The following is an 18,389-nucleotide window of genomic DNA, read 5'->3' as shown; positions in this document are numbered from 1 at the left end:
GTATCTGCGTATGCAACTAAAGATTACAATGAGTGGAAACCTGAGGCGAAGAGTGGCCTGGGAAGGAGACAAGTGGGTTTGTCAATGTGAAGAGGGGTTTGGTGGAAGAAATTGGAGGTATTTGCGTGAATTTGGAAGACATGGAGACGTTCAGAAGCGCCATTATTTTCGTGTAATGTGAATGGATAATGAAAGTGCGTAACGCGTAATCTGATTGTCGGAGCAACCAGCAAGCTGGGGTAGCGTTTGTGAGTTGTTCCTTACATTTGATATTGTGTGCTTTAGGAGTAGGGTTATGACACGTGGACGGTATTGATTTTATGGGCTGTTTTTGGGTTTTATGTTGGGTCGGGCATGAATGTATTGGGCTAGTTTGGGCTATCTAAAGAACCATAAACTTGAGACTAAAAATTGATTTCATAAGCTCTTGAAATATATATATTTTTAGTTGATGTGTCGTAAAATATGAAAATCAGCTCTAATTGTATGTGTAAGACAAGTTAATTCGAGGATCTGATTAAGTCATATCAGCTCTACAATAGAACACTGATTATGACCGTGTGATTATATAAATATATATTAAATCTAAATTTATTACTGATAACGACCACATAATTATATAGATAAATATTAAATTTAAATTGTTATAAATCTACTGTTCTCCATCATAATAAAACGTATAACTGATCCAACTTAGCAATTGCCTTAATTCGAAATTTAAAATCCCAATTGGTTATCGCGTTTTGTCCAAGTCTTCTTGGAAGTCTTTGGATGGACTTGTAAATTGGAAGTCTCGCCAAAACGGGACGTCGTTTTGAGGGCTTCTATCCGTCGATCTATCTATCCATCTGTTCCTTTAAATCCATTCAATTTTAAAATCAAAACCACTCCGGAGCTTAATCGATCGACTAATCCCGGATCCTGAAACGATGGCGACATCGAACGATAAATTGCAGAAGATGGAGCTCCGTCAAAATTACCAGAATCTCTGGCACACCGATCTCATGCATACCGTGACTCAAGATCCTCCCTGTATGTAAAGGCGGTCGCATTTAATATGTTTGTATTTTGTTATTTCTGTTACAGCTCCTTTTGTCTTTTTTGAATTCTTACTGTCAAATATTGTTCAGCCCCTTTTACTTTATAGTATTTACAATTTATCAACAAGTATATGAACGTTTCTGTATTGTAACATTTCGTTCAGCCCCTTACACTCTATTTTATTTCATTAAAACCCTTAGCGTATCAAATTCATCCCCTATATTTTTTAAATTCCCAAACTACCCTCCATTTAAATAAAATATAATTATTATTAAATGAATTATAATTATAATTATAATTACTAGTTTATTGTAATTACTATTAATAAGAATAATACAAAGTATTGTAATTAATTAATCTATTAACAATAATTAATAATAATTTTTTAGTTAAATTGTTAATAATAACAATTGTTATTTAAACATTTTTGAATTTTTTAGTTAAATAATTTATAGAACTAAACACAAATTTAATCAAATCATTAAACATGTACGTGATTGCCACTGGTATTAAAATCAAAACATTCATGCAATGATTAGTGGTCTTAAATTTAAGGTTAAAAATGACCTAATTAATTTCAGCAACTACTTCCAAATGATTTTGGTTTTGATGTTTACAAATATGAATTTTTCCACGACAGAGCTGATTAAGTAGGTTATGTGATCTTTCATTGTCATCACCTAGTCTCCAATTGTTTGCATTATTTTCTTTTTGAAAATGCATCACGAAATCAAATTACGAATAGAGGTCATAAATGTCCTGCTCCTGCATTTTCTTAATCATCCCACTTCTCTCAAATTCTCTGAAATCCCTTATACGTCTTGGGAAATTTACACCAATAACCATAAAAGTTTTGGTTTTTTCCATCCTAATCCCCCAAACAAATTTCTATCAACATTAGCCATAAAACAACCTTTGAGACCAAAATACCCCTCTCTCTCATCTCTCCCCCAACACTCCCTTTCACTCATCTCTCCCAAACCGAACCAACTCCCATCATCGGTGGCAACATCAGCCCTCGTCGGCGGCGGCTCCATCCCTCATCGGCGTCCGATCTACGATCTACAGCCTTCAACAAAACCTAGGTTAGCCATTTTACTTATTTTCATTAATTTAAAATGAAATTTTAGAATAATAATGGTTGTAGTTTGAGAATAATGGTGGTGGTGTTTCTGGTGGTTGTTGTTGTTATGGGAGTATTGTTTTTGGTTGGGGATTAATTTTGGGGGTGGGGGGGGGGGGGGGGGGGGGGGGGGCAGCGCGCGCGCATGCATGTCCCGCTGTCGCACCAAATCGGTGCGACAGCACAGCTACTGTCGCACCAATTTTGGGTGCGACATGCATTTTTGGTGCAACAAGCAGTCTTGTTGTACCAAAAATTACAGTGTTTTTTTTTATCAAGTCAAAAATTTTTTTTTCTGTAAATGCAATGTTATAATTTTATAAATATTACAGATACATGACGAAATCAGAATCACTGGATATCGAAGTAGGCAAGATGTATTTTCGTTATGCCGATCACTTTCCTAGTCGAATTTCGAGCATGTGTAAGTTATCTTCGGTTGTAAAAGTCATTGAGGAAAAATTAACAAAGCGGCAGTTGAATGTGTTCAAAAAGGATATATTTGGGCATTTCTTGGAGTGTCGAAGTTTTCCATTTAGTGGGGTAATTTTGCACAATTTTTTACTGAGGCAAGTGGCCCATGAAGAAGATAGCCGTGAGGATCAGTTATGGTTTCAAATTGGTAAGCATTTGATTCGCTTGTCAATTGTCGAATGGTGCTTGGTTACTGGACTTTCATATAGTGTTGATACTAAACTAAAAAATAATGAAATGGAGCATAGGCTACGAAATACGTATTTTGGTGGTGTGCATTGTAAGATCAATGTTAACGAATTCGATGCATTATTTAAGAAGTTGAAATTCGAGGAAATGGATGATATGGACGCATTAAAGATTGCGCTCTTTTATTTTGTGGACAGAGTACTAAATGCAAGAAAAAATCACTGTCAAATCAATTTCGATTGGCTTAACCAAGTTGATGATATAGAGTACTTCCGAAAGCGTCCATGGGGTCTATTGTCGTGGGAAATGATTTACGAGAGTCTTGACAATGTACTGTTTGAGAAAGACGAGAAATTTAAGAGGACTCGGTTGAAAAATCTAGATCATAACATTGAAAAATACAATTTTTATTAATAAGTTTTATAGTTTTAAATATTTGATAGTTGTTTTAATAGATTTTTCACTTTGGTTGTTGTAGGCTTGGATTTACGAAGCGATCGGAGGTTTGCCATCAACATGGTTCGTGAAAACGAAGAAGAATATTCCCCGCATCGTGCAATGGAAGCCCAGGGCGTCTTCGAGAATCAACTTTGCCGAGATTTATTCGTTCTTCAATGACGAATCTCGTCTTGTAAGTAATATGTATTAGTTATTTTTTTAACTTTACTAAATTTAAGTTATGTATACTTAAAATTTTCAATTAAATTTATGGCAGGGGGACGTTTTACAAACCTTTGAGCCAAATTCAAAGGAGAGTAGCAGAAAATATTGGCTCACTGTGAAGGATTACATGCCAACCATTCCAGACTGGGTTTATAAGATCGATATACTCTAAGTACTATCAATTTTTTAATCAAAATTTTTGACTTTTCATTTACTAATTTTAAATAATACTTTATACAGCACCAACCCTCAATCAACGCGATGTCGTCGGTTACAAGGCAATCAGACGAGCATGACGACATACCAAACCCAACACCAGAGCAGCGTCATGACACTTCTGAGGATGAGGTGGCTGTTGATGATCACCAGGAGCAATCAATGACGGATGTCGATATGGTATGTATTTTATTGCATTTCACATACTCCATAATGAAAATGTCCAAGTTGTCCATTTTTCTTGGTTGTATTTCAATTTCATATATAACGAACATGTTTTTCAATTTTTATATACAGTTACTCATCCCTGTTAACTTAGACGGTGCGCATTGGGTACTGGCACGAGTTGACTTTCAGAAAAACAAAGTATGGATTTATGACTCATTACTCACATTTCGCGACGACAAAGGTGCAAGTTGAAATTCAAGCCACTTGAAGTTATCTTCCCTCGATGGTTGGAATATGTTGGCTTGTACAACATCTGACCTGAGTTGCGGAGTGCCGACCCCTAGAAAGTTATCGCAGTTAAGAGCGCGCCACAACAAGAGCTCGGAACTGGCGATTGCGGTGTTTTTGTATTGATGGTTACGATGTATTTAATGTTCAGACTTAGATTAGAGTTTAACGTTAGTCATGTCAAGTACTTTAGAAAGAAGATTGCGGTTGACATATTTAATGAGGATATTGTATTGTAAACCGTTGTAGTAATTTGAATGTTGAAACTTGAATTTTTATTTTAATTTGCACACTTAAGTTTATAACATTTTAATGCTCACATTTTAATATTTAAAATAAAATAAAATTTAATGACATATAAGTGTACAATACACAAAAAACAATAACATTTTTAACCAACGAATCATTGAAACAATACAACTAACTTTGAGTCAACGCAATGAGATTCTTACATCGCTTACTATTATGGCCCAGTTCATGACACCGCCCGCATCTTACAGTCCGCCAGTTAACATCCTCGTCAGCCGAGGGTATTCTGAGCTCTTTACAATGGTCAGGTGGTGGTGTCTCAACTGGTGGGTATACTTGCATCTCCTGAATTTCATCTGGAACTTCTCAATCAGCCACATCGCCAACTGTCCACTGGTTGTGCATAAGCCATCGCCAATGATTCTGTAGTGTAAAAGTGCGAGCAAAGGTTAATAAAATCCACCCGGTGTGTTAGACACGCCGCAATTGCATGAGTACATACAAGCGGATCAAGCTGAAACACTCTGCAGGAGCAAGTTTTCTTTTGCAAGTCAACCAAACTTTCCTTAAGCCCACCACCTATAACTTGAAATCGATGTGGAGACACCGGCCGAACTATCATTCTTTCAGCTATAGTTCTCCTCTCAGTGACTATTTCATCCGCCCATGTTGTTAGCCGAGTACTCATTGATTCAGCCACAATTTTTCTATCATAAAATCATTGCTGCAATGTTTTCCTAAAGTGATCAACAAGATGAGTAATAGGAAATTTTCGAGGTTCCCTCATGAAAGAATTAACACTCTCCGCAATGTTGGTGGTAAGTATGTTGTACCTCCTACCTTCAAACTGAGTCCTTACCCAATTACACGTACCAACATTATTTTCTAGGTAATCAGCCACACCCGAGTGGATCATCCACAACCCTTTAAGTTGTCTCTTAAATTCCTCGCGGCCATATGCTTTTGCTGCATTAATAAAGGCAGGCTCAAATTCATCCCAAAGAGCTTTGGACATTCTAAACCGTGACTTAATGTTACCTTTGACGTGGTAAAAACAAACGCCATGAGTTGCATTGTGAAATACTTTAAGAACGGCTCTCCTTATGGCAGTGCATCAATCAGAGATAATTACCAACTCAGGTCTATCGCCAATCACTCCATGTAACTTCATCATAAACCATTCCCAAGCATCATTGTTTTCTGAATCCATGATCCCAATGGCTAACGGATACAATTGATTGTTACCATCAAGACATGTTGCCACGAACATACTTCCACGATATAGCCTCTTCAGATGAGTACCATTTACAACAATGACAGACCGAATGTACTGCATAAAACCCTTGATGGAAGATCTGAGTGGTACAAAATAGTATAAGAAATTACCATCTCCATCCTGCTCGAGGTGAGTGACTGTACTCTCATTCGCTGTAGTTAGTATGTGAGAGTATTTAGGGAGCAAGTTGTATGACTCTGCAGGGTTGCCTCGAACTATTTCAAGACCAACTTCTCTCGCCTGATATGCCTGCTTGTATGTTAACTGAACATCGTATTCCTTTTACATATCTGCTCTTATGTCATTCGGAGTATAAATCATCTTATCTTGAATATATTTTTCTGCGATAATATGACCGACAACCCGACTCCTTACTTGATGACGTCCATCAACCAATACCTCATTATGACAAGTGTGTACATTGTCAATTCTCCGCACCACCCAAGGAATATTTTGCTCGTTCGAACATCTAGTTGTTCGAACGAGCAAAATGTTCGAATACGCCATTTACATGATTCAGAACAACAGTGAGCCTCGAAACGTGTCGTAGTAGACCGTGCAATCTTGAAATCAAATTTATCCCTAAAAGCAACTTTGCATAGTTGTAATATAAACTCATTCTTCTCAGCAAATAGCATACCTACACTGATATCATCTGAGTCACAACTGCTAACAAAGTTTGGAGCAACCATGTTCGAAGGCAAAGTTGGAGCAAGACTTGTGAGGGAGTCAAGAAAAAATGACGAAATTGGTCTATTGCCTCTGTTATTCACAGGAGTATTGTCTTTACACTCATCCTCATGCTGAAATGACGGAACATTCGAATGACCGGCTCCTCCATCATCACCATTATTATTGAAATGAGTGCCTCTTATATTATTAGAAGGTTCTGCACAAACATTATCCCCCTCTGTCTCATCATGAAAATCATCAATGTTGTCATAATTGTCGTGGATTGGAGAGTAATATTGCTGCAGCGATATTGTCCTTGGCAACACATCTTCTTCATTATCGGGGCCAGACATATTTGCTCTAAACAAAGTTTCTGTATCGACATGTGGCTCAATACCTTCGCTCGAAACTCGAGGTGATGTGGTCACGAATATAGGAATGTATCCAAAATTGGCTACGTCGGATGCCATATGTAACACAACCCTCACCATTTCATCATCAAATATATCCATGGGTAGTGCACATCCATGATATAATGTATTACTAGACCTCAAAGTTGTCTTCATTGTGATACTATATTCATTAGGGTTAATTTGTAACACATCGTATACTCTTGCCAATAACTTATCAAAAAGCTAATTTTTTTCCAACCAAAAAAGCTCTATTTTTACCATTGACATACTCCATACGCCCATCCTCTAATGTCTCCCACCAACCATCGTAACACAATTCAAGTACAACTGAATCCATTAAGCCTGAAATTATAAAAAAAATAAATTATTTGAGCCCTATCAAATTAATAGTTAATTACAATGAATCTGGCTTTTCGTGCGACAGGCTGCCTGTCGTGCGAAACTTAGTGCGACAGGCTGCCTGTCGTGCGAAACTTAGTGCGACAGGCTGCCTGTCGCTCCAAGTTTTGGTGCGACAGGCAACCTGTCGCTAGATTCGCCCACGAAACCACGATTCGCAGTTCACTCAAACTCTCCAGCAAGTTCAGAAAATAACTCATACCACTATGTGATGCCGATTAGTGTTGGATCCGGATAAATTATGATCGGATTTCACTTTTTATTGTTGTCTTTTGCCGTTGCCGTTGGTTGATGATTCAAGAGTGGGAAGCTGCGTTTAGTTTGACGAAAGGGAGAAAGAAAGTTGCTTTTAGTTTGTAAAGAAGGGTAATTTGGAGAGAAAAACGTGTGTTTGGCTAATGTTGATAGAAAAAAATTGAGAAAATTAATTGTGAAAATAACAAAAATTTTATGGCTGATGCTACAATGCCGGGCACTGAAGGCCCGGCACCATGCCGAAAACGAAAAAAAACCGTTGGATTCAATTACATTGAATCCAACGGTTGAGATTCAATTTATATTAAAAATAGAAAAAAATGGGTGACCTGGTAAACCAATTCCCTGAAAAGAAAAGCCCAGAAATTCCTCTCTCCTCAATCCAATTTCTTTACTTTCTCAAAAGAAAAATCCCTAAAATTTCATCTCTTTTTCAAGTTCATAGTTTCTCTCATCCCAATTTGTTCACTCAACAAGATCAAATCAACGGTCTCTCTTGCAGTAATCAACCAATCGGATCCATGTACTGAGGTATTTTGTTTGTACATGAGAGGTAGAGAGAGGTAGAGGCAGAGCCAGTATCGCACGCTGCTTCTTTTCCAACCGTCCACCGTCACCTTCGTTGCAATGTTGTCTACAGCATGAGCTACCATCAAATGAGCTGCAGGAAGCTTTTAGGGTGGCGTATCCTGGAATGGAACCAAAAAAAGAGTTGAGGTTTATGTTTGGAGTCATTCTTGGACATGACGAGCAGCGCGGATGAGTTGCAGGAAGAGCATCGTGGCTGGAGGTAACTCTTCTGTTCTTGTCATGTAAAAAACCTAGTGTTGTGATGCTAACTAGTAAGTCCTAGTTTTTTTATTATCTTTGATCATTTTGCATTTCCTCACTTGCATTCTCAAGATTTTTATATTTATCATCAAGGAGAGGTGAAATTATTATTTAATGACTAGTATTTTGTATATCACTAGCATTATTCTTTATTTTTTGTGATTTTACTTTTTAATTTGTTTAATTGGGTGTAGCCATTATATTGTGCCTGAATTGGTAGTTGATGTGAACTAATCTTATGCATCTTGCAAGGCTATTCAAGAGTATATAAAGGGAAAATCTCTAAGTTCTCTTCAAAATATTAGACTTCCTGATTGTGTAATCTCCTTTTTCTTTTTCTTTTATGCAATGCAGCTTGGTGTGGAAAAACACAATAAGAGCTTATAAACAGAAAGAGAGCTAACAAATATTTTTATTTGTTTCTTTTTCTTTTCCAGCCGTTCAATCTCGATAATCATTACCGAAATCATTACTGTGAAAGCTGAAGTTGTGACGAAGCTCCTCAAAACAGGCGAAAGGTTTTATTTTGAATTTTTTGGTCTACAAATTTTCCTGAGATGATTAATGGTTTGAAGAGATGATTAATGGTTTGGAAGCATGAAATTGGCAAGAAAAACATGAGAAAATGGTGGGTTGTAGGGAGAGAGAGCGTAGGTTATGAGTTTTAGAGAGAGAAGAAACTAAAAAAAGTTATCAAACACACTTCTGTCTGGGAATACACTTCCTACTGGAATATATCAACTAACCGTTATGAAATAAACGGTGAACCGTTATCTTCCAGAGTTAGAATAATATGTTTATGGAAATTGTCGGTTCACCATTAGCTCTTGTTATTGTCTAGAATTGTAAACACCGTTATTGTTTTTCTTTTAGCTCTCGTTATAAATTTAATTGATACTACATTTATGTATGGTTTATTTTAGGATTTGAATTATAACATACAGTTATAAAATGGAGTAAACAGAAGCTAGAAGGGGAGGACCTGGTCAGAGAGCGTGGATACACTTTTTGTAAGTATAAAATTATTGCTTTGAATAAAGTTCTTATTATAACTATCAATTATGTTGACGTAATTAGCTGAACTAAAATGTTGTGTACAGTAAGCATGAAGCAGAAAAGGTCAGGCAAGAAGGGATAAAAAAAGTTTGTAGGGCGACAATTGTTGAAAAATGGAAGAAATTAACGAATGAGGAGAAGTGCCGATTTGGTACGATGCATGAGGACCCAAGTTCAAATGTTGGTGAAATGAGCATTGAAAAAACAGATGAAGAACAAAAAATTGAGGATAAGCATAGCCAATGTAATTTATCTCGTTGTCGTGTCAGTGCATTTAGTAAGGTCATTTCCACACTGTCGCCCGACCAACAAGCTGCAATTAGAGAAATTGGCTTCGGAAGCATGCTAGAATTACGATGTGGTCGCCTGAGACAAGATTTCTGTGAAACACTTGTCCAACAATGTGATACAAAGAGGCATTGTATAGTTTTGCACGGGAGAGAGTTTTGTTTAAACCCTACAACCTTCAACATCGTAATGGGGATCAAAGATGGAGGGGAACCAGTACACATCCGAGAAGAAGCGGGTGATATAATTGAACTGCGTGCCAAGTATAGAACAGGTGGAAGAGGAATTGAAATAGCCGCAGTTAGTGAAAGATTGATAGCTAGTGAGAGTAGTGATGATGACTTTAAGATCATGTTTTGTTTGTTTCTTCTAGGAACTGTATTGTGTCCCACAAGTGCCAGCTACATCAATCCAATGTATTTGCATGCCCTAAAAGATGTGCAGTTAATTAGGAAAAAGAATTGGGCTACATGGTGCTTCAACTTTCTGTGGGACGGCATAGCAAAGTATAAAGATCATCAAGTGAAGTCAGTTAGTGGTTGTGTTGTGTTTTTAGAGGTATATTTAAGAAATCTTAGATGCCATAATTAATTTGCCAAATACGAAAAATAAAATGACGTAGTAATTATTTTTTGAATGAACAGTTGTTCTACTTTAGTGCTGTTTTGTATGATCGGTATTCTATAGACAGAACAATTTGCCCTGTTAGTGTATGGACCAAGGAAGAGATTCGGCGCTTATTGAATTGGCGGAAAAAGTTTGGGGACATGACAAGTACTGAGGTTTGTTTTATTTTTTGTCTTGTTCACACATGTATTTAATTTTGTTTACAGTTATTTAAATATATTTTTTGTCTTGTTCACACATGTATTTAATTTTGTGCATATTTATTGTAGGTTCCAATGCGCGAATCAAATTTTTTACAGCTCGAAAGAAATTTCCCTCATTTTGAACAAACCAAAGATGATGGGCTGAGCACTGTTAATATGGAGGAAGCTTTTAGGGTACTAACACAGTGTGTCCACAGAATTGAACACAAAATGGATTCGTTCAATGTGAGAATGGAAATGGTTGAGAAGTCTTTAGAGGAATTGAGATCCAAGTCTCCGGTTGGTGCACCATCAAAACAACCATCTGATCCATGCCCGCAATCTCTGAGCTTGAAAATAGTAGAACCAACATGTCCAGTCAGAAAAACCGAGCCAACCCTTGATGGAAAAAACAAAATGGTAATGGATAGCGACGAGGACTCTGTGGATCGCAAATTGAACATGAGCCTCGATAAAATAATGGGCTGGATGGGGACAAGAGAAGGAATCAGTGAATTTCGCAAAGATCCTACCCACTTTGTCCCTATTCCACCACCTAATCTCCGAGATGAGGTACAGTTTTATAACGGCGTTTTCTTAAAATTATTTCGATGATAACTCACTTATAAAGTAACTTACATATAAATTTATTTTTTATAAAGGATATAGATGAACTAGTTCAACTTAAGCAAGAACCTCAAACATCTACTAGTGTCAGTGTCCTGCCAACCCGACCAAGTAGGAATCGTAGGCCAGGCCGATATCAACTTTCACCGTACGATCAAGTGTCCAGGGGAGCAAATCCCAAGTATAAAGCTGGTCCGTTTCAAGTCAATGATCCAGTTACACTGGAAGAATTGAAGCTTATTCAATATGCTTTTAACAAAGAGACTGACGGAAGGTAAAATTCAGAAGACTGAAATTAGTTTTCTGTATATAGTTGTTATGCTATACGACTAAAAAATTACCGTGTTTTGTCTTTAGTGAAATCATTGTTTCTAGTTACGGTGAAATTCTTAATCGGCATTCTTTATTGACTCTTTTGCCGGGGGCTTATCTATGTGGCGAGGTATTAAGTTTCAACATTTGGTGATGTCACAATATATGTTTGTCATTTATTATATGTTATTATATATTTGAATAAATATGATCACTTTTAGGTTATTTCAATGAAAGCGCATCACCTCACCCTCATTCAGCAGGTGGTGGATAAAGATGTGCCAATGAACTGGTATTTACCAACAAGATATTCGGTGAGTATCGCCGGTACTTGTTGCATTGTGCTTTGGTTTCTTTATTGACAACTTCCTTATGCAACATTGTCTTTATTATGTGTAGCAAGCAGTTCTAATGGTCGGAGATGAGGTGGATTGTTTTGTAAGGGCAGCTAGATGTGGAAAGAATTTTATGCAACATGTGCATAGGTGTCAAAAGGTTAGTTTGTTAACCTTTAACTTATTTCAGTTTCTACTAGTGTGCTTGGTGTATGACATTGACAATTGAAATGTCAGATTTATGTGCCAATAAACGATGAATCATCTCATTGGTACTTGCTGATCGTGAATGTTAGAAATACAAGTGCAGAAATATGGGATCCTCTTCCAGATCCCCGCAGTAATAGAAGACGGCATGATCAAGCCATGCGCATTGTATCTTAATCATGTTCTTTTTTTTTTGGTTATCTATTTAACATTATCAGTTATGTATATTGTGCTATATTCATATCCATAATATTGTCTGGTTTTTGACATTGTTGACAGTTACATTCCTTAGATTGGATTCTGCAGCCCCAATTGCCAAGCAATATGCAACACGTGAAGTTTCAAGACTTTCCAATCAACCGGGGCATTGGAGTTCCAAAGCAAAGGAATGGATATGACTGTGGGGTTTATGTGATAAACTATATGGACAGCCCATAATTTATTCCGAAGAAATCGTCAACTTTGGTACGACTATGCCAAACTTGTTTTATTGTTGAACTAAAAATTTTGTTAACTTTATAATTATATAAAAGCTACTAATTATATCAAAGTAATATTAGTTTCCTTTCAAATTGTCCAGTACACATCTGAGGATACACGGGGTAGGCTAGCCATTCAACTAATTAATTCTGCATTAAATCAAAATCGAGATAAATTGCTGGAACTAAGCAATGCACAGTTTGCAATTCATGCTGTAATGGTGAACCCTGTATCCTCTGAAGTGCAAAAGCATTTTCACCAACAAAGCGGCAACATTCGTAAGAAGAAGAAAGTTAACACGAGAACGCGCACTTAGATATCGAACCATACTAGGGAATGATTATGCAAGTAATTGCAGACTATTTTTTGTTGTAAGTTGTTTGAAACGTGTTAGGAGGTAATACCGTGATTTTTTTTGTCTTCTTGCTTACGATGGATGTAAAACCAATTGTACTGGAGAATTATCTTTAAATTTATGACATGGTTATGTATTCTCGGCTGAGACATTATTTAACTATACTGAACATATGCATGTTAACAGTGTTCACATCTCATCATTTGATATTAAACTAGTCGTCATGATGGTACATTATAGTGGAATTCAAATGGTAATACATATTCAGTAATTTTAATGGCACTGTTTAATGAGGCCACCAATAAAAAACATTAGAAAATTGGTTGCTTGCATGACCTAACAATGTTGGACTGACACCAGCAAAGGCTCCAGGATTCTGGGTGCTTGATGAATCGAATGCGGCAAAACCGTTTCCATCGACACTAAAATCAATACCATGAAAGTTATTTGCAATGAAATATCCAACAATGCAATAATTAAACACATGATAAAGAACTTGGGACATACCTTAGTTGAGGGCTATCATTCCCTTGAATAGAACAAGTTCGTGCTGTATGCCCAACCTGACGACATTTTCCACACTTTCTAGAGCTTTCTGCTACACATTTTGCTTTAGACATAGCACCCTTGGTTTTTACAACTGCAGGATTACGAAGTTTTATTCCCATCCGTAATTTTTTATTTGGGAGACCGTCTCGTTCATATTGTTGTTCATAAGTTAATGTTAGCCGATTGATTTCTACCAATGCATTTTCATAGGCTTCAACGTTTTTCGCTGCATTGTAGCACATTTTATTGCAGGCTGCAGACAATGCACTAAATCTAGCCATCTCTGAAACATCAGTGTCAACTTCTGGTTTTGTGGTCCTGCAAGTATTGTGCTCCTTGGCTTTTTTTGTCCATCTACGAAGAACCATATTGTCAGGAATCTTTTCAATTTGTTCCACTTTCAAGACATGAAACATATGCCTACAAGGAAGCCCAACAGACTCCATCATTTGACACGAACACTGTATGTGGTTTTCTTGTAGATTGTGGATGACATTCCAACATGTTGTAGGTGTCCCAAATTCAGTCACTGTGTACAATGCAACATCGACAGCTTTGACAGTTTTTACTTCGATGACCGCTCCTTCTCGCAGCATCTCATCTCTAACCTTTGAAAAAACTCTTAATGGGAACAATTGTGCAGCATGTTTCTCGAGGCTCTGTAAGTGAGTTCTTAAGACAGGAGTACTGTATTTGGTTTTGAACTCATCGGATGTTTCTGTGGTACGAATATTGCGGAGAGCACGATCAATTTGTCGCACAAACTCATACAATTTTAGTTTATATTGGACAAATCGGCTAAGATATGCATTCATACTTTCACATCGTTGAGTGCTTCGCATACTAGCAAAGAATGTTCCTCTAAGATAAGCTTCCGCCCACTTGCACCGCTTCGAATACATTTTCTGTACCCATGCATGATGTTCAAGTGCGAATTCAGCCACTACAGCTGACCATTGGGTTTCAAATTCAGTTACCGTCATAGGTGTCAACATCAAATCACGAAATTTTCTCGTAAAGTCTTCGTTCTTCAAATTAGCCTGCGCATTGCGCTCAAGATGCCAACAACAAAGACGATGGATGCACCCGGTAAACATTGTCTTTATTGCCTTTGACATTGCCTTGTCACCATCAGTAATTACAGACACGGGCATTCGGTTGCCCATAGTGGATAGAAAAGTTTGTAGCAGCCACGTGTATGAGTCAATTGTCTCATCTGCGAGCAAAGCAAAACCGAAGACCGTTGTTCTGAAGTGATGGTTTGTTCCGACAAGTGTAACGAGGGGTTTATGATATACATTAGTCTTATACGTTGCATCGAATGCCAACACATCACCAAAACACTGATAGTCATAACGAGCTACACAATCAGCCCAAAACAAATTTCGTAGTCTATTTTCATCATCTAATGTGTACTCAAAGCAAAGCCCAGGGTCATGTTCAGATTTTGCCGCAAAGTATGCTATAGTTGTGTCTGAGTCAGAATCTCCAACCTCGGCACGAGTGGAAGCATCTAGCGTGTTTTGCATGTCTTTGCGTGTGAACCTTAGGTTTTGACACCCCTCTACCTGATCAGCCATGTAATCCATGAATTGGCAAGTCTTCACACCAACATGCCTTAATGCCTTTGCTTGCGCAAGTTCTGCATCAGTAACCTTTCGATGTGAACGAATGAGATGAACTTCATTAGTAGAAGCCAAATCATGGTTGTGCTCAGGCCTGAATTCTTTGGCGATGTATTTACCAACTGAATCATCGTAATTCACTTGAAATGATGCCCGACACCCGGTTCGTGTTATAGGTCGTGGTTCTCGCACCCTACTGCAGTTTTGAGATTGTCTTTCATCTCTTACCCCTTCGAAATGACAAACCCAACGTCGAATTGTGATTCGTCCAGACTTTTTTCCGCGCCGCATATCATCTTTCCTAACACCAAAACCAAGCATTCGGGCATAATTGTTATACCACAGTTCTGCATCTTCTACTGAGTCGAAATGACTGCCAAGTACGTCCGATGCCTGTAAACCAACATTTGGAGCAATGGATATTCCTGGGTTGCTGGAACTATGTGGGCTACTCATATTTAACCCCTGTTCAACCAAAACTTTGTTAAAAACATTATTCACACCCTTTATCTTAATAATTTAACATAATAATATTTCTGAAACCATCTATGGACGCACAAATCTACTACTTAAATTACAACACATACCTTTGTTGGAGAGAAACTTATCTTTTGAAAAGTTGAAAACTAGGCACCATAGATGTTGAACGAGACCGCAGTAATAGTATTTGGGACTATGTTTTGGAGTGACTGTGTTTTTTGTGAAGAAGTCTTGGACATGAGCCTTAGGATAATCCTTCATTAATGGAGGGAAGGTGAGTTTTTTTTTCATCATATTTATTGCATACCTAACCAACCAAACGTGGTAATTTTACCTTTATTTTTTTAAACTTTATACAGGATATGCAATAACCGGAACACCGGTTAGGAAATCCGGTTATCCGGTTTCGATTGACGTGCTTGCTGTCCACATCCGGATAACCGGTTGTTGCCTTCCGGTTATCCGGATTCGCGTGACAGCAAGAGACGTGCTTGCTGTCCACATCCGGATAACCGGTTGTGGCCTTCCGGTTATCCGGATTCGCGTGACAGCAAGAGACGTGCTTGCTGTCCACATCCGGATACACCATTGTTGCCTTCCGGTTATCCGGATTCGCGTGACAGCAAGAGACGTGCTTGCTGTCCACATCCGGATAATCGGTTGTGGCCTTCCGGTTATCCGGATTCGCGTGACAGCAAGAGACGTGCTTGCTGTCCACATCCGGATAACCGGTTGTGGCCTTCCGGTTATCCGGATTCGCGTGACAGCAAGAGACGTGCTTGCTGTCCACATCCGGATAACCGGTTGTGGCCTTCCGGTTATCCGGATTTGCGTGACAGCAAGAGACGTGCTTGCTGTCCACATCCGGATAACCGGTTGTTGACTTCCGGTTATCCGGATTCGCATCACAGCAAGCATGCTTGCTGTCAACATCCGGACAACCGGTTGTGAAATCCGGTTATCCGGATTCGAGGGACATGATTGTTGTGACGTATTAACAATGCCATTAAAGTATTAACTTTTCTTTATCTTTCTTTGTTTTGTTTGGACTGTGATTGGTCTCATTTTTTAGAGGGATTACATTATAATAATATACGCGCATACGAATACCTAAATGTAAATGACACATGCATGTAGAAAAGAGAGCGAGAGCGAGCCAATGTATATGAATTGTATGAAGAGGAGGTTAAATCCAATTGTTTAATTTTAATAATAATATACACTCATACGATTGTCTTTGTGCTTTTAGCACAATATATAATTCATAAAATTTAAATCCAGTTATTTCTTAGAGTTCTAGAAATATTACTAAATAAATATTGAATATTGCTATTAGGAAGACAAAAGATTAATATCCCCAATAATCATTCCGGATTTCATCATCAAACTTCTTTCCTTAGCTCTGGATGCTTCTCAAAGTATTCATCAGCAGTCATTGTGCTGATCTTTCTTTGTTAATTTAGTAAGCAACAATTGCTTTGCTTAAACAATGGGAAGACACAAGAAGCGACACAAGTAATTTTATCTCACTTTCATTTCTTGAACTTAGCGATCTCTTTTTCTAATCTTTCAGACTTCTTAAGACAAACTTTTTGAGATTGTCACTGCAACTGGCACACAAAACTTGGTACGCACATGGCAAGAAATCAAGTGAAACTTCATCTTTCAAACAAATTATGCATTCCCTATCACAGTTGGTTTTTTTTTATCTCAGCCGAGTGAGGCAGTTTGCTGTTTTTTCTTGGAGACGAAACCGGATAGCCGGTTATTCAAACCGGAAATCCGAATTCGCGTGGGTAGGTCACTGCCTACAACCGGTTAGCCGGTTAATAATTTCTGGATAGCCGGATTCGCGAGTATATAAACTGTTCATCTCCTCCTTTATCTTTCGGTAAACCGGTTAGCTATCTCTCTCTAAAACCGAATATTCCTCTCTCGTTTTCTCTCCAAAATCCATCATTTTCACAGGTTTTTTATGCAACTGGATCCATGAAACTTGTTTCCCATCCGTTCTTGTATCCAAAATCATCCTTCAAACCTTTTTTGAACCTCAAAATCAATAGATCCGAAATCAATTCTAGGGTTTAAGCCGAAACTTCTCTCTCTAGATTTCCCCCTCTGAAGCCGTTTTTGATCGAAATTGCTTCTCAAAATCTCTTTCCATCCTTATTATCTCCCTTCTTATTGATTTATTTCACTTCAAATCAAACAAATTCACCATGTCAAGCTCACGGCCGGTTCGAAGAAAAGGCAAAGAACCGGTTCAACATACCAACCGGTCACGACAAGCAGGGGGCACATCCAATAAATCCAACTTTGAGGCCAGACACTTTCAGAACCACAAACATCTAGCCAAACGATTTCACCAACAGTTCATGACTCGTGAGGTACTCCAAACCTTTTTTGTTTTACCGGATTGGTTGAATAATCTTAGTATTAGTAATAGAACTTTATTGCAATTGTTGGAAGATGTTGGTTGGCTTAATGCAATTGTTTTTGAGGAAAATGTATATCCCGACTTGGTGAAAGTGTTTTACTCGAATATGGATTGTTCCGCGGAGAAAGAGAATCGAGTAATCACCACAGTTGGAGGAGTTTCGATTGAGTTTGATGATTCGGAGTTGAACTCTATCCTAGGAACTTCCGATGATGGCCTAGAAATTTTTTCACCTAGGAAACCTCCTGATATTGATGATTATGTTCATATTGATGCTGTTAAGAATATATGTCGTCGTATTGACCTTTCGGATGATGATTGTACTATCCATTTTCGCACCCAATGTCTTTGTCTTCAAACTCGGATATTACTTCGTTTTATTCAGAGTATTGTGCTTCCTAGATCAGGCCATTTGGATGAGGTTTCTCATATGGATGTTGCCTTGATTGATTGTATTCTTAGACATCGTCCAGTCGACTTAGGATACACCATTGTCCGAAACATGCTTAGTATACCTAAGTTGATTACTCGTTCCCTTCCGTATGGTCATTTCATCACCCGAATCCTCAAAT

General features: G+C 37.9%; 2 protein-coding genes across 5 annotated transcripts in view; both read left to right on the top strand.

Moving 5' to 3' along the window:
- The window catches only part of LOC102613633 (probable disease resistance protein At4g27220), a 214,808-nt gene that overhangs the window by 114,765 nt on the left and 81,654 nt on the right, over positions 1–18,389 (top strand). The window lies entirely within an intron of this gene.
- On the top strand, positions 1,530–4,401 carry LOC127902803 (uncharacterized). 2 transcript variants are annotated; one of them, XM_052442919.1, is made up of 5 exons: positions 1,530–2,126; positions 2,497–3,458; positions 3,543–3,638; positions 3,731–3,886; positions 4,004–4,401. In XM_052442919.1, the coding sequence occupies exons 1-2, from the start codon at positions 1,759–1,761 to the stop codon at positions 3,239–3,241; spliced, it is 1,113 nt and encodes a 370-aa protein (XP_052298879.1). In that variant the 5' UTR covers positions 1,530–1,758; the 3' UTR covers positions 3,242–3,458; positions 3,543–3,638; positions 3,731–3,886; positions 4,004–4,401. The 2 variants fall into 2 exon arrangements, with proteins under 2 accessions (XP_052298879.1, XP_052298878.1); XM_052442918.1 differs by having other exon boundaries at positions 3,543–3,886.

The sequence above is a fragment of the Citrus sinensis genome, chromosome 5 (assembly GCF_022201045.2).
Source record: "Citrus sinensis cultivar Valencia sweet orange chromosome 5, DVS_A1.0, whole genome shotgun sequence".
In the NCBI taxonomy this organism is placed as follows: Eukaryota; Viridiplantae; Streptophyta; class Magnoliopsida; order Sapindales; family Rutaceae; genus Citrus; species Citrus sinensis.
Note: the sequence above shows the minus strand (reverse complement) of the source record. Positions and strands in the feature narration are given on the sequence as shown.